Source organism: Oncorhynchus keta, chromosome 14, assembly GCF_023373465.1.
Source record: "Oncorhynchus keta strain PuntledgeMale-10-30-2019 chromosome 14, Oket_V2, whole genome shotgun sequence".
Lineage (NCBI taxonomy): Eukaryota > Metazoa > Chordata > Actinopteri > Salmoniformes > Salmonidae > Oncorhynchus > Oncorhynchus keta.
In genome coordinates, this window is record NC_068434.1 from 58,777,465 (window position 1) to 58,793,891 (window position 16,427).

The 16,427-nt window shown below is 41.9% G+C and overlaps 2 protein-coding genes across 2 annotated transcripts; one reads left to right on the forward strand and one right to left on the reverse strand.

Annotated features, from left to right (window-relative positions):
- The first annotated feature begins 6,861 nt into the window (after nucleotides 1-6,861).
- On the forward strand, nucleotides 6,862-14,684 carry LOC118393703 (high choriolytic enzyme 1-like). Its single transcript, XM_035786708.2, has 7 exons — nucleotides 6,862-7,030; nucleotides 7,126-7,272; nucleotides 7,378-7,495; nucleotides 8,285-8,463; nucleotides 13,868-13,949; nucleotides 14,135-14,259; nucleotides 14,518-14,684. Coding segments are annotated over exons 1-7 (783 nt in total). The 5' UTR covers nucleotides 6,862-6,900; the 3' UTR covers nucleotides 14,520-14,684.
- On the reverse strand, nucleotides 14,669-16,193 carry fadd (Fas (tnfrsf6)-associated via death domain). The gene is made up of 2 exons (XM_035786709.2): nucleotides 15,867-16,193; nucleotides 14,669-15,430 (listed from the first exon to the last, which is right to left on the reverse strand). Exons 1-2 carry the CDS (start codon nucleotides 16,162-16,164, stop codon nucleotides 15,141-15,143), a joined length of 588 nt encoding a protein of 195 aa, XP_035642602.1. The 5' UTR covers nucleotides 16,165-16,193; the 3' UTR covers nucleotides 14,669-15,140.
- Nucleotides 16,194-16,427: the final 234 nt, after the last annotated feature.

Sequence of the window (16,427 nt, forward strand, 5' to 3'; positions counted from 1 at the left end):
TACATTTAAAACCTTACATGTTGACAATCTGCAGCTTATTTAATTCATAGGACATTTGAACAGCATCATTTGGGCTCCCAAGTTGTGCAGTGGTCTAAGGCACAGCATCTCAGTGCAAGATGTGTCACTACAGTCCCAGATTCAAATCCAGGTTGTATCACATCCGGCTGTGATTGGGAGTCCCATAGGAAGGCAGACAATCGGCCCAGTGTCGTCCGGGGTAGGCCGTCATTGTAAATAAGAATTTGTCTCAACTGACTTGCCTATATATACATTTTTTACATCATACAAACACAATCATATTTTTTGCACATATGTTGACAATCTGCACATGTGAGGTTTCTTTCCCAAGCCAGGTCTTTCAGTCTTTGCACCACCAGGGAAGGTCTCTTACATCTTCTTTTTCAGTATATAGCCATGGCAATATGTGACCCATTTCAGGAAACTATGTGTATGTCACGTGTAACTACTTCACAGGAGAGGCATTTGAACTTAATATATTTTCTTTTTTAAATCAAAATTCATTTTTTTGGCAAACTTGTATGCCATCTGTAAATAAGAATACAATTGTTAAATTACGAGCTTAGTTGGTTCAGCTCCGGAAAAAGACTGGAACCTTCCCGCTAGTTATGATTGGCTGAGATAATAGCTGGGCTGGACATGCCGAAAGATGAGTTTGGATTGGTGGTCAGCCTCAAGCCACTGGCAGGCTACCAACTGCCTAGCCAGTTGTAGCTCAATCTTGGTGTTAGGGTTTTCTTTCTCCTCTTCCTCTGAAGAGGAGGTGTAGCAGGGATCGAACCAAAATGCAGCGTGGTTATTTGTATACATCTTTGATAAAGATGAAAACACAAACAGTATACAAAAACAATAACTGTGAAAAAACCTAAACAGCCTATCTGGTGCAAACAAACAGAGACAGGAACAATCACCCACGAAACATTCAAAGTTAATGGCTGCCTAAATATGGTTCCCAATCAGAGACAACGATAAACACCTGTCTCTGATTGAGAACCACTCCACGCAGCCATAGACTATTCTAGACAACCCCACTAACCACTATCCCATAACCTACAACAAACCCCTAGACAAAACACACCACATAAAATAACCCATGTCACACCCTGGCCTGATCAAAATAATAAAGAAAACACAAAATACTAAGACCAGGGCGTGACAATTGGGTGCAATGATCAGGTTCCCGCACTGGCTGACTGTGTGGAGGCTCATTGTTTTAACGTTACATTAGCCTACATGCTACACTAGTAAAGTTATAAATTATATAGCTGTTGGCTATATTAGCTACGACTTACCGTTCTTTGTGCAGCTTCGATTGTCAAACAAACAAAGCCTCCATCTGTAATTTTCTTCCCGCATGTTTTGCAAGGTGCAATTAGTTTTGTTGTTGATATAGCGTTGTCTTTATATCCAAAAATAATAATTTGGGGTATCATCTTTCCAAGGGGTCCATCTGAATTCACCCACCGACGTTCCTCTGCACTGCCACACACAACTGTTTCTCAGCTGGCACAATTTGATTGGCTGCTGTCCGATTCAAACTGTAATCCGTGAAATGAAGAGTCGATGCACTGCACACTTTTTTAAATAGCATTATTTATAATATTTGGGCTTGGGGAGGTTATCAAGTCAGGTCGAGTCAAAAGGCTCAAGTCCAAGTTAAGTCACAAGTCATTGGTGTTAAAGTCAAAGTCGAGATGCAAGTCATGTCAGGTCCAAGTCCAAGTCATGTGACTCGAGTCCACACCTCTGGGAATTCGCACTGCCAGACACAGAACACCACACGGGCATGATGACAAACGTTAGTGGAAAATAAACATTAAAAAAATATATATTGCCAAGAGAAGTTCTGAGATTATTGTGTTGGTCGTTTGAAGTAAACAATTATCCAAGTTTGTGGGCACCCCCATCTATCTAGCAGGTGGTATCTGCATTCACTATGATTGCTAGACTGTGTGGTACACTATGAGCAGAAGATCCAGAAGAAATTGTAACTTCCCGACTCTACCAGAGAAATGTAGAAATGATACATATCAACATATCAACTTTCCCACAGTAAAAATGTTTAAATGCTGTGCCATTATGCAGAATTTTTATTGAATGACCTTTTAACTTGTAGGGATGGGCACTCTCGAATGTCTTATTTATAGGCTACCCTGAGTTCCTTTGTTTCATATTTCTATCATATTAAATATTAGCCACTGTCAATATTGACTCTCTGTAGGCCTAACCACGCATATTCAACTGCCAATTTACTGTTAGTTCCCTTCAGCTGTATTGCCCACATTATCATTCAATTTAATTACATTGTTTGGTTTAACTTGATTTGTTTCCTTACTGAGGACCATTAGTAACAGTTGATAATATAAAAAAAAGGCATGTTGTTTAATGAAATCATTTTCGAGCAGAGCGCAGACCAAGCCATAACAGTTTGAACCCTACTCACGGTGCAATACTTGCCCTTGTCATCACACAGTACCATGGTTAGTGTAGGCAATAGACAAGGGTATAGCCTTCTATTGTACACTATTATCCCTATTATAATTCTATGTACACTAACCTTCCAACCAGGGGTTGGAACCGGTTCAGGGAACAGAACAGAAAACCGTAACAGAAAGACATTTTCAGAGGAACAGAATCACAACCTGGAATGCAAGTGATCTACAGTCGTGACCAAAAGTTTTGAGAATGACACAAATATTAATTTCCACAAAGTTTGCTGCTTCAGTGTCTTTAGATATTTTTTACTATGGAATATTGAAGTCCCTTCCGTCTTCAAGAGAGCGAGAGTTGCACCCCTTCTGAAAAAACCTACACTCGATCCCTCCGATGTCAACAACTACAGACCAGTATCCCTTCTTTCTTTTCTCTCCAAAACTCTTGAACGTGCCGTCCTTGGCCAGCTCTCCCGCTATCTCTCTCAGAATGACCTTCTCGATCCAAATCAGTCAGGTTTCAAGACTAGTCATTCAACTGAGACTGCTCTTCTCTGTATCACGGAGGCGCTCCGCACTGCTAAAGCTAACTCTCTCTCCTCTGCTCTCATCCTTCTAGACCTATCGGCTGCCTTCGATACTGTGAACCATCAGATCCTCCTCTCCACCCTCTCCGAGTTGGGCATCTCCGGCGCGGCCCACGCTTGGATTGCGTCCTACCTGACAGGTCGCTCCTACCAGGTGGCGTGGCGAGAATCTCCTCACCATGCGCTCTCACCACTGGTGTCCCCCAGGGCTCTGTTCTAGGCCCTCTCCTATTCTCGCTATACACCAAGTCACTTGGCTCTGTCATAACCTCACATGGTCTCTCCTATCATTGCTATGCAGACAACACACAATTAATCTTCTCCTTTCCCCCTTCTGATGACCAGGTGGTGAATCACATCTCTGCATGTCTGGCAGACATATCAGTGTGGATGACGGATCACCACCTCAAGCTGAACCTCGGCAAGACGGAGCTGCTCTTCCTCCCGGGGAAGGACTGCCCGTTCCATGATCTCGCCATCACGGTTGACAACTCCATTGTGTCCTTCTCCCAGAGCGCTAAGAACCTTGGCATGATCCTGGACAACACCCTGTCGTTCTCAACTAACATCAAGGCGGTGGCCCGTTCCTGTAGGTTCATGCTCTACAACATCCGCAGAGACGACCCTGCCTCACACAGGAAGCGGCGCAGGTCCTAATCCAGGCACTTGTCATCTCCCGTCTGGATTACTGCAACTCGCTGTTGGCTGGGCTCCCTGCCTGTGCCATTAAACCCTACAACTCATCCAGAACGCCGCTGCCCGTCTGGTGTTCAACCTTCCCAAGTTCTCTCACGTCACCCCGCTCCTCCGCTCTCTCCACTGGCTTCCAGTTGAAGCTCGCATAACGGAGCTGTGAGGGGAACGGCACCTCAGTACCTCCAGGCTCTGATCAGGCCCTACACCCAAACAAGGGCACTGCGTTCATCCACCTCTGGCCTTCTCACCCCCCCCCCCCTTAAAAGATTTAGATGCACTATTGTAAAGTGGCTGTTCCACTGGATGTCATAAGGTGAATGCACCAATTTGTAAGTCGCTCTGGATAAGAGCGTCTGCTAAATGACTTAAATGTAAATGTAAATGTAAGTATAATTACAAGCATTTCATAAGTGTCAAAGGCTTTTATTGACAATTACATGAAGTTGATGCAAAGAGTAAATATTTGCATTGTTGACCCTTCTTTTTCAAGACCTCTGCAATCCGCCCTGGCATGCTGTCAATGAACTTCTAGGCCACATCCTGACTGATGGCAGCCCATTTTTGCATAATCAATACTTGGAGTTTGTCAGAATTCGTGGGGTTCTGTTTGTCCACCCGCCTCCTGAGGTTTGACCACAAGTTCTCAATGGGATTAAGGTCTGGGGAGTTTCCTGGCCATGAACCCAAAATAGGCCAGGCCATCCTCCAAAAGTCTTCAATGTGCGTTCAGATGCACCCACACCTGCCTGCTGCCATTCCTGAGCAAGCTCTGTACTGGTGGTGCCCCGATCACGCAGCTGAATCAACTTTAGGAGACGGTCCTGGTGCTTCCTGGAATTTCTAAGGAACCCTGAAGCCTTCTTCACAACAATTGAACCGCTCCCCTTGAAGTTCTTGATGATACGATAAATGCTTGATTTAGGTGCAATCTTACTGGCAGCAATATCCTTGCCTGTGAAGCCCTTTTTGTGCAAAGCAATGATGACGGCACATGTTTCCTTGCAGGTAACCATGGATGACAGAGGAAGAACAATGATTCCAAGCACCACCTTGCTTTTGAAACTTCCAGTCTGTTATTCGAACTCAATCAGCATGAAATTGATCTTAAACCTTGTCATCGTCAACACTTACACCTGTGTTAACGAGAGAATCACTGACATGATGTCAGCTGGTCCTTTTGTGGCAGGGCTGAAATGCTGTGGAAATGTTTTTGGGAGATTCAGTTCATTTGCATGGCAAAGAGGGACTTTGCAATGAATTGCAATTAATCTGATCACTCTTCATAACATTCTGGAGTATATGCAAATTGCCATCATACAAACTGGGGCAGCAGACTTTGTGAAAATTAATATTTGTGTCATTCTCAAAACTTTTGGCCACAACTGTATACTGTTTTGGAACAAAACCATTATTTTAAAAGCATGGAAAACAGTTAATAGAGTTATTTTCCGTTTCTTGCATTTTTTTCCAGTCCCACAAAAACACAACAAAGCTTCCATGCAAAGCCCTTACTCTTGTCACTCAAAAACGTATCCCATTGTCTGCCTACCAGCTGAAAATCTTTGCCAGTGGGTGTGTGTAGGCTACCTTCCCCTCCCCCTCTGAAGCATAGGCTACTGTAGCCTACTAACATTACAAGTGTGATTCAGAAATTAGGGAGAGAGATATTTAATTAGAGAAGAATGGATTTACGTTTTAAAATCTAGTTAAGGTTACTATCGTTATCATGTTTCACACCTCCTCCACCCTCTCTTGCTCTCTCCCAACCTGCAAAATTGCAGCCGCATCTCACACCCTACACTTGTCTGTCCAATGCATGTAAACAACTATAGCTTGCCCGCTCCAGCAAGCTGCTCTATCCGCACTGATTGGTGAAGAAATATAATGTTGAGCTAAATGTAAAACTATATATACTTCAGAGGTTTAAAATGGAACAGAAACTAATCATATAAACCATTATATTTTTGGGGTTCAAACGGTTTCCTAACTTTATTTTGTTGGTCGGAATGTATAAAGACTGACTCCGTAAAGTAAACATCCCAGACAACTCCCATAACTTAATGAAATATTCTGAGAACATTTAAAGAACAGGTGTTCTGTCAACATTCGTACAACCTTATAGGAATGTCTTTGTGCAATCTAACTTAAACATTGCATGAATATTATCACAACTGAGTATATTTTATAATGTACCCACACGGTTCCCACAACCTGATTAAATGTTCAGGCAACCTTTAAAGACCTCAGAAAGGCTGTTCTGTTAACATTCTTGCAACATCAAAGGAATGTTTTGTGCACCCTGATATGAACATGATCTGAATGTCAGCATAGCTGCAAAATAACATATCATTTGTGATGTTCCAAAAATCTTCTCACCAGACTGCACCCACAACCTAATAAAACATTCTGGGAACCTTTACACAACAGACAAAATGCGTTCTAGGAACGTTCTGGCAACATCAGGTGAGTGATTTATACAAGCATTCTATAATTATCAGCACAACTGGACAGTGTTTGCTTTATGAGAACTTGCACAGAGCCAGTTTTGGTTTGCTTGGATGGCACTATATTGTGGGATGTCTGTTAAATGGCCAAAATGTTCATGTTGATGTAGAAATGAACACTTGCAAAGCATACCTAGTATTATTCTTATGAGCTTTGCCCTGAAACAAGGCCAATACAAATACGGTTTGATTTTCAGTTGTTAATGTGTACATTTACATTTATATTTACATTACATTTACAATTATTTAGCGGACACTCTTATGCAGAGCGACTTACAGGTAGTGGATTGAACTAAGGCAGATAAAAAAAAAACGCAATCACAGTCATAGCAAATAAAACATTTCTGTAACCATTAAGGGGCTACTTGCTAAAATAATGCAAATGTTTGTTGTAATTTATTTGGTCTTTAGGGTATTTTGTAATTGTATTCTGTCATTTTTGTCCATCCCTGCTGTGACCTTAAAAAAAGACTTCACACAATAAATATATTCATGCTGTGTGTTCTTTATAAAGTTCATACACTTTACATTCATTTCATTTGTATTCTACTTTGTCATTGTCTGTCTTATTTCATGTTGTTCCCCGAAGTCTAAAGGTGAGATGAGCTAAAACTATTTTGGCACTATCACACATTTCCAACCATATGACAAATATTAACAATGTCATGTCATGATTTAGCAGACTTAACGGATCCAATGTTCTTTTTTTTTACAGAGAATGTTGCTGAGGAAGACACTTCGGCTGAGCTCTCTGTTGGTGAGCTGCTGGCCAGAGCCAACAGAGATCTCAGTAAGTTGGCACTATGTTCAATGCTCAAGGATTAAAGAGCTTCTTTTTTTTTACTAGCCCCCAGAGTAACCTGTTCTACGTGTTCTTTACTCAAGCCCCCGAAGCCGATGAGCCTACTCTGATGGGAGACATTGCCATGCCCTCGGAGAAGAACGCTGACCCCTGCACCGCCCGCGGATGTCTGTGGCAAAAGTACAGTGACGGAAACATCTGGGTGCCCTACGTCATTGCCAACCACTTCTGTAAGTGTTCACTTTCGTGTACATTTCATTTCATATGTTGAGATATTGCACAAGCCGATGCAACACTTTCACTATCGGTTGTTGTTCATTTGATCTCTACAACAGCATCTCGCGAAGTAGCCATCATCCTGCGTGGTCTTGACTCCTTCGCCGAAACCACCTGCATCCGCTTCTTCCAGCGCCAGAATGAGAGGGACTACCTCAGCATTGAGAATCGCAGCGGGTGAGCCTGCATTTAAATAACATTATTAAACAATTAGAATATTACATCAACACATTATTCATTGAATTTCGCTTTGAATATCATCCATACAATAATTGTTTTTGCAAACCTGCCCGTTTCCTTTATCCTTCATGATTTACCTTTATCTTTCATTAGCCTGAAGTTTTCTGAACGTTATGCTGCGTTGATAACCAAGTGGGAAGTGGGGACGACAAAAACCTTATTTATAAAAAGCAATCTATGAATATGGTTTTTGAAAACTATAATCAGTTTACAAGCACGATAGCTGCACTTTTAGTTTATGGTTTACACAAGTTGTTGGCCATTAGCCAATCAGGGTTTCTCAACGAGTTCAACGCCTGTAAATGCATCCAACTGGTATTCATGACCTCACAACTGGTAAATTCCCACCTCCCACTTGCTTATGAACGCAGCATTACAGAACTGACTACATACATAATTAGGATATTTTCTGACATTGGATTTAATGGTCTGCCTTGATCCTCCGCTGCCTTATATCATCAGCACTAGAATTTCAATAACATCCTTAAACAATTATAATGTCACATCAACACATAGTTAATTGAATTTCCCTTTGAAGATCATAATCCATACAATTATTGGTTTTGCAAACCTGCACTGTCAGGTGATCCCCACCACCATTCATCTCTTATGAACCCATTACCCTGAGGTTTCCTAAAACCTTTACAATAAACTAGATGATTAGGGAATGCCCTATTTCTGGCATTGGATTGGGGCACCTTGACCCTCCTCTGCTCTTCTTCCCAGGTGCTACTCTTATGTTGGCCGTCGGGGTAATGCCCAGACTGTGTCCCTGGCCCGTCAGGGCTGCCTGTACCACAGCACCGTACAGCATGAGCTCCTCCACGCCCTGGGCTTTAACCATGAGCAGACCCGCAGCGACCGTGACAACCACATCCGTGTCGTCTGGGAGAACATCATTGATGGTTTGATTCCATGCCTTTATTCTGTTTCCCTTTCACTGACATTCATTTCTAATGATAAGAAATGGAGTGCCTCTATCTCACTAACAATAGACACTGGGGTTTTCAATGTGTGACTTCATTGGGGTTGCACATGACTTGTCAGTATGCCTGCTTTTGCTTTTTGTTTGTCCAGCTGTAACATTAGTGTAATCTATAGACTCCAAATTTGAGGCCTATAGATGATATTACAGTTGTTGTTCATTTCTGTTTAGTACACAGGTAGCTGCTGAAGCCGTGTCACCACACTGCCAGGTCTCTGACCTTCTCCTTATAGGCTGTCTCATCATTATCTGTGATCAAGCGTTTCAAATGAACAGTCTTTCGCTGTCTGTGATCAGGCCTTTCCCATGACCAGCCTTTCAAAGCACTTCATGGCTACAGACGTGAGTGATATGAGTCGGTAGTCATATAGGCAGGTTACCTTGGTGTTCATGGGCACAGGGACTATGGTGGTCTGTTTGAAACATAGTATTACATAGGTATACATAATACATAGGTATTACAGAAAATGTCAGTGAAGACACTTGCCAGTTGGTCAGCGCATGCTCCGAGTACAAATCCTGGTAATCCCTCTGGCACCGCAACCTTGTGAATGTTTACCTGTTTAAAGCTCTTACTCATATCGGCTATGGAGAGCGTGATCACACAGTCATCTGGAACAGCTGATACTCTCATGCATGCTTCAGTGTTACTTGCCTCAAAGCGCGCATAGAAGTAATTTAGCTCAACTGGGTATCTCGCGGCTGGGCCTCCCTTAGTAGTCTGTAATAGTTTGCAAGCCCTGCTACATCTGACGAGCGTCAGAGCTGGTGTTGTAGGATTCAATCTTAGTCCTGTATTGAAGCTTTGCCTGTTTGATCGTTCGTCAGAGGGCAAAGCGGGATATCCTATTAGCGTCCGCACCTTGAGAGTGGCAGGTCTACCCATTAGCTCAGTGCGAATTTTGCCTGTAATGCATGGCTTCTGGTTGGGGTACGTACAGTCACTGTAGGGATGACATCATCGATGCACTTATTGATGAAGGTACTATTGTATAGTTTTTAGCCGGTACACTCTTAGGAAAAAAGGTGCAATTTAGAATCTAAAAGGGTTCTTTGGCTGTCCCCATAGGAGAACCCTTTGAAGAATATTTTTTGGTTCCAGGCAGAACCCTTTTGAGTTCCACGTAGAACACTTTCCACAGAGAACCCAAAAGAGTTCTACCGGGAACAAAAAGTGTTCTTCCTGGAACCAAAAAGGGTTCTCCAATGGGGATAGCGGAAGAACCCTTTTTTCTAAGAGTTCAGTTCTTAAAGTAGCACTCAGGAGCCAAACGTGGGACCCGAAAATTGCATCCGATGTCACATATGTGCAGATATGTGAACCATGTCATATCTCTCTCTCTCATGATGGGAGCGAGTGTTCAGTCTTCGGTCTGTTGCATGTAGAATATCCTAGCCTATTCATTGATGATGATTGAGGCCCTGCTTTATTGAAGTTGCGAGAAGTTGCAAGCCAAGAAATTGCAAGATACAGCATTCCATTGCGAGATACAGCTTTTTATTGATGATAGGCCCAGTGAGCGGTTCTGACTGTCTGCCTGGTGACCAACCAGCCTATAGTGTACCCCTCAGAAGTACTGCAACTAATCAGTCTCCTCCCTTTTAAAAATGCTGAATCTCAAGAGTCGATTCCTAGCAGAATCGAATCTTGACACTCAGAAATGGGAGTCAAGGAGTTGAGGAATCAATCACAGTACCAGTCAAAAGTTTGGACACACCTACTCATTCAAGGGTTTTTCTTTCTTTTATTATTTTATACATTGTAGAATATAAGTCAAGACATCAAAACTATTAAATAACACATATGAAATGATTTAGTAACTAAAAAAGTGTTAAACAAATCAAGATCAAGACAAATTAGATTCTTCAAAGTAGCCGCCCTTTGCGTTGATGACAGCTTGGTACACTCTTGGCATTCTTTCAACCAGTTTCATGAGGTAGTCACCTGGAATGCATTTCAATTAACAGGTGTGCCTTGTTAAAAGTTCAGTTGTGGAATTTCTTTCCTTCTTGATGCATTTGAGCCAATCTGTTGTGTTGTGACAAGGTAGGGGTGGTATACAGAAGATAGCCCTATTTGGTAAAAGATCAAGTCCATAATATGGCAAGAACAGCTCAAATAAGCAAAGAGAAACATCAGTCCATCATTACTTTAAGACATCAAGGTCAGTCAATCCGGGAAAATTTCAAGAACTTTGAAAGCTTCTTCAAGTGCAGACGAAAAACCATTAAGCACTATGATGAAACAAGCTCTCATGAGGACCGCCACAGGAAAGGAAGTTACCTCTACTGCAATATATAAGTTTGATGTGTGCGTGCTCAGTCCCCTCCTGTACTCCCTGTTCACCCACGACTGCATGGCCAGGCACGACTCCAACACCATCATTAAGTTTGCAGATGACACAACAGTAGGACTGATCACCTACAACGACGAGACAGCCTATAGGGAGGTTGGTTAGAGACCTGGCCGGGTGGTGCCAGAATAACAACCTATCCCTCAACGTAACCAAGACTAAGGAGATGATTGTGGACTACAGGAAAAGGAGGACCGAGTACATCACTGGGGCTAAGCTGCCTGCCAACCAGGACCTCTACACTGGCGGTGTCAGAGGAAGACAAATTGACCCAAGCCACCCCAGTCATAGACTGTTCTCTCTACTACCGCATGGGAAGCAGTACCAGTGTGCCAAGTCTAGGGAAAAAAGGCTTCTCAACAGTTTTTACCCCCAAGCCATTAGACTCCTGAACAGGTAATCAAATGGCTACCCAGACTATTTGCATTGTGTGCCCCCCCCACAACCCCTCTTTTATGCTGCTGCTACTCTGTTTATCATATATGCACAGTCAGTTTAACTATACATTCATGTACATATGTACAGTGGGGCAAAAAAGTATTTAGTCAGCCACCAATTGTGCAAGTTCTCCCACTTAAAAAGATGAGAGAGGCCTGTAATTTTCATCATAGGTACACTTCAACTATGACAGACAAAATGAGAAAAAAAATCCAGAAAATCACATTGTAGGATTTTTAATGAATTTATTTGCAAATTATGGTGGAAAAAAAGTATTTGGTCAATAACAAAAGTTTATCTCAATACTTTGCTGTACCTGGCCTCCACAATCACCCGACCTTAACCCAATTGAGATGGTTTGGGATGAGTTGGACCGCAGAGTGAAGGAAAAGCAGCCAACAAGTGCTCAGCATATGTGGGAACTCCTTCAAGACTGTTGGAAAAGCATTTATCATGAAGCTGGTTGAGATGAATGCAAAGAGCGTGCAAAGCTGTCATCAAGGCAAAGGGTGGCTACTTTGAAGAATCTAAAATATAACATGTATTTTGATTTGTTTAACACTTTTTTTGGGTCACTACATGTTTCCATATGTTTTATTTCATAGTGTTGATGTCTTCACTATTATTCTACAATGTATAAAATAGTAAAAATAAAGAAAACTCCTTGAATGAGTAGTGTCCAATCATTTTACTGGTACTGTACATGTAGGTAGGGGTAAAGTGACTATGCATGCATAATAGATAATGAACAGTGAGTAGCAGCAGTGTAAAAAAAATGGGGGGTGGGAGTCAATGCAAATAGTCCAGGTAGCCATTTGATTGGCTGTGCAGCAGTCTTATTGCTTGGGGGTAGAAGCTGTTCAGAAGCCTTTTGGACCTCGACTTGGCGTTTCTGTACTGCTTTGGTGGCTGGGGATCCCAAAAACACTTAATTGCTGATGAAACATACTCCAAAAAGAAACGAGGGATTATTAGACTACTTATCTTCATCAACAACATTGATCCTTTTTTGCCACTTCCCTCTTTATCTGCTGACAAGATAACCACTCTGACCTACAGTGGGATGGGCCAGAGTCCAAATTTCCATTCAGACATGCTGATTGGCTGAAAGGAATGGCCTTTTCTACAAATGAGGGGATTCAATTAAGCTAGCCCGGGTTGCACCAGGCTATGGCCAGTCACGTTACTGGATGAAGCCGTTTGGGGAGGCCAGAGAGGAAGAGAAGAGTCTTCTCCTGCATGTGGCGAGTTCTTGTATGGAGGTCAATGAGTGTCGAATTTGGTTAACAAAAAATGTAATTTCTTATTTGCTATGCGTGGCTTATTTGATCAAATAGAAGTTGTGTAATGTTTAGGTTGTTATTAGTGTTAATGATATATGTAGGGACACATGACATCCTGGCAACTTTGAGAAAAAACACTTTATATCAGAGTTGTCTCTGTTGTCACACTTGTATCTGCCTTCTCATTGGCTAGAATGGCAGCTTGGTCTCATAGACTAGGCATAACATAGTGAATGCAAATCAGGGACACTCAAATTAGTATGATATGTTGTGTTTGGTATGGTTACATAAGATAGAAGGTACTTAATGCAAAAACGAAAAGAGGGTGTTTGGTCGGGTGGATGGGGTGGGTGTGTAACGCGAACGTCTAGCAACCCAAAGGTTGCATGTTTGAATCTCCTCACGGACAACTTTAGCATTTTAACAACTTTTCAACTACTTACTTATATTTAGCTAATTTGCAACTTCTTAGCATGTTAGCTACCCCGTTCCCTAATCTTAACCCTTTTAGCTAACCCTTTTCCTAACCTTAACCCTTTAATCTAACTCCTGAATTTAGCCTTAACCCTAACCTCAAATCCCTAGCGTAGCTAGAGTTACGAGTGGCCAATGGAGTAGCCTATCTGGTCAATATAATGGATAATCTGTGGGGAGGCGTGACCTGCTGAAATCTAACCATAACCTGAGCCTCTTGACTTATTGTCAACAAGGCAGCATGATGCATCGTTCAGAAACATAGGCCTACGTCTCTTTTCTATCAAATATATGTTTGACTTGTCAAACTACTTTTCATTGGGAAGGCAGATCTTGGCCTCTATTCAATCTGTGTAGCTGAAGCATAATAGATTGATTGATAGAAATGACATGGTAATTTCCGATTGAGCCGACATATGTGAATCCAGTCTCCACTAACACAGGAATATTGCCTTTACATTTAAATGATCCTGTAATGCTGAACTTCCGCAATACGGACTGAATAGAGCCCAAAACGTTTTTACTGAAAGCAATCACATTTGCATGTTAAAACACAGAATCCTACATTACTCCACGTGCTTAACATGCTTGACTTTTGATTTGAGCCCAAAACGCCATTGGCCAGAGTAGAGGCAGCCCGTTTCCAAAATGAATGCAATCACTTTAGACCTGGGCACCAGGGCCATCTTAATCAAATCCCCTTACTGACCTTGCTCATGAAGTAGATTGAAACACAGCCTATCAACTTTGAACATTTTGTCTTGTGTTTTTCCAGAGTATAAGTACGCATTCGAAAAGATTGCCACCCTGAACCAGGGAACATCCTATGACTACAACTCTGTCATGCAGTACCACAGGTCAGCTATGATGTCTTTTATAATCATTACAAATATGTCTGTTGTGGACACCTATTGTATTGCAAGTGCTAATACACCATCCATCCCTGTGAGCTTTCATTCAGCCCAAGCTATATTGTACCTTCAGCAGTGACAATGTTGAGTAGGCCTAAATTGTGTTGCATTGTGATTTGGTGTGGTTACAGGTACGCCTTCTCCAAGAACAACCGCCCCACCATGGAGCCCATCCCCGACAGCAACGTGTCTTTCGGCGAGGCCACTCAGATGAGCAAGAACGACATCGACAGGCTGAACAGGTTGTATGGCTGCTGTGAGTACTGTCACACTGAACAACTTACTGTACTTGGGTTTGGATGATTCAATCTAGGCCAAGGCTGCTAGAATGGATCATACATCCTCATTACAACCTCCTGGATGCCTTTTCCCCAGAGCTAATATAGCTTGAATATATCTAGAGCTTAATAACTGTGAGAATTGTGACATTGATGGTGGGAGGATATATTACAATGGACATAGCTTTATGTGTATGATTAAATAATCAACACAATTATAATTTTCCCCCCAACAGAAACAGTTGGATACCTGTGGTCTCACTTCCGATGGACTCAAGATCATTCCGCTGAAGGAGTAGAGTGACCTCTAGTGGTAGAACTGTTAGAATGTAATTTGCCTCAAAACATCAAGACTGCAACCTCTAATAAATCACAATAAACATCTGATCAACTGAAATCAAAAGCTTAATCTGTATTGATCCTTCCTTTCAATACAGTTCTCCAAATATAAGTATTCTAATGCTTTAAACAAGTATTACACAAGTAGACAATCATTTTTTACCAGCTTGAGGGAAAGACTTCTTTCAACAAAATTGTACTAATCTCAACAGTGGATACATCCATATCAAACTTGAATGCACGTTATCTATACAATTTCATAATATCCATAGTTCAATCAAGTTTCTCCCAAATTCCCTTACAGTACGTAGCAGGAATGTATGTACCCAGAGTGCACTTGGCAACTCTGTATAAAACTACACTGGTCCATGAGAATACTGGTATACCAATATTGCAAACAAATTGTGGTGATTTACTGACTCTTATAAAAGTACCAACATCACTGGGAAAGCAATGAATAAATAATCCATTGAGTAAACAACATAAGAGGCCTGAGAAGAGATGAATGTTTGTCACACTTTCACTGTCTACCATTGGCTTTAAGTTTTTCAAGTTCTGCCTGTATCAGATCAGCAGTGTAGTTCTGATCACAGGAGCGAAGGGCCTTAATCAAAGTGTCTGTTTTGGCATCAGATTTCTGCATTTTCTGCCATTCCTTCAAAAGCTCCACCACTTGCTCCTCCAGGTCATTAGGGTGCTTCTGTGCGATATGATCCAGTTTGGCCTCTGGCAGGCCAAGTTTACGGCCATATGCTCGCCACCTCCTTCCAAGGTTGTCAGTGATCACTTTGGTTGCAATGTCAAGCTTTGCTGGGAAGAGAGAAGATGCCATGGAATGTAAATAAGTCTCCTACAAAAGTCATATTTCCAACACACTGCACTATATACAGTAGGCTATACATTATCTGAGGCATACAGTTGGATTTTATATTTGCCCTCAGAGGAAATATTCTATTTACACTGGCAAACATTTACTGTATGGGAGATCATGTCAGAAAGATAGTGACAATGTAGCCTAATATCTTTCATAGCAATTGTGACAGGGTTCCCCAAATAACATGAAGTCATGTTCTCTGAAATATTCTTACATTCAACAAGATATAGGGCACTTCCCTCTGTGGAATGACTCAGCAACACCTCCCTTTTAACTATTGAAACAGGCGTCACAGCCCAAGAAAAAAATGGCCTATGCTTTGTCAACATTTTGCCATCAATATTCGGGAGTGGGGATAACCACTTAATTTACCTTGCTCCTCATCGTTAGAAAGATAATTCGATGATCCAGCATATTGACTTTCACAGTTGGTAATGTTGTCTGCAAGATCTAGGCGACCAATGTCTTTCAAAAGCGAAACTAGAAATACCGTGTTGTCAGGTCCAAGTTTATTTCTTTCCATTAAACCCGTGAAAAGTTGTAAACCACTGGTCATCTTCTCGAGGCGACCTTTCCCTATTTCTTTTATACAAAGGAACTTCATTTTCTCCAATTGATCACCAACAAGTTCGCCTGAAATCTTCAGCAAAAAGCTGTTAAATGCGCTCATCTTGGCTGTAGTGGAACCAAGTAACTTCCTCACACGCGACAGCCCGTCTTCTTTGGGATTGGGTTGGCGGATCGCATTCAACTTTCAAGACGTATACATCGCCACCTACTGTACTGGATTGGGAGGCCAGGCACGGCAAAACTACATTACCTTTTCTTCATTGGTCCCGTTCCTCTAAGAAAGTGAAATAGACCCATAGACACTGTCACACAACCTCTCTGTCTACCTCATTCTGGTAAACACTCATCACACATACCCGTTTC

What these genes read in the sequence shown, in the direction of transcription:
- LOC118393703 (XM_035786708.2), top strand. Translation starts at nt 6,901, where the DNA reads ATGTCATGTCATGATTTAGCAGACTTAACGGATCCAATGTTCTTTTTT. An exon ending in AGCATTGAGAATCGCAGCGG is followed by an intron (nt 7,496 to 8,284) that starts GTGAGCCTGCAT and finishes TCTTCTTCCCAG; the next exon opens with GTGCTACTCTTATGTTGGCC. An exon ending in TCTGTCATGCAGTACCACAG is followed by an intron (nt 13,950 to 14,134) that starts GTCAGCTATGAT and finishes GTGTGGTTACAG; the next exon opens with GTACGCCTTCTCCAAGAACA.
- fadd (XM_035786709.2), bottom strand. Translation starts at nt 16,164, where the DNA reads ATGAGCGCATTTAACAGCTTTTTGCTGAAGATTTCAGGCGAACTTGTT. An exon ending in TTCTAACGATGAGGAGCAAG is followed by an intron (nt 15,431 to 15,866) that starts GTAAATTAAGTG and finishes CTCTCTTCCCAG; the next exon opens with CAAAGCTTGACATTGCAACC.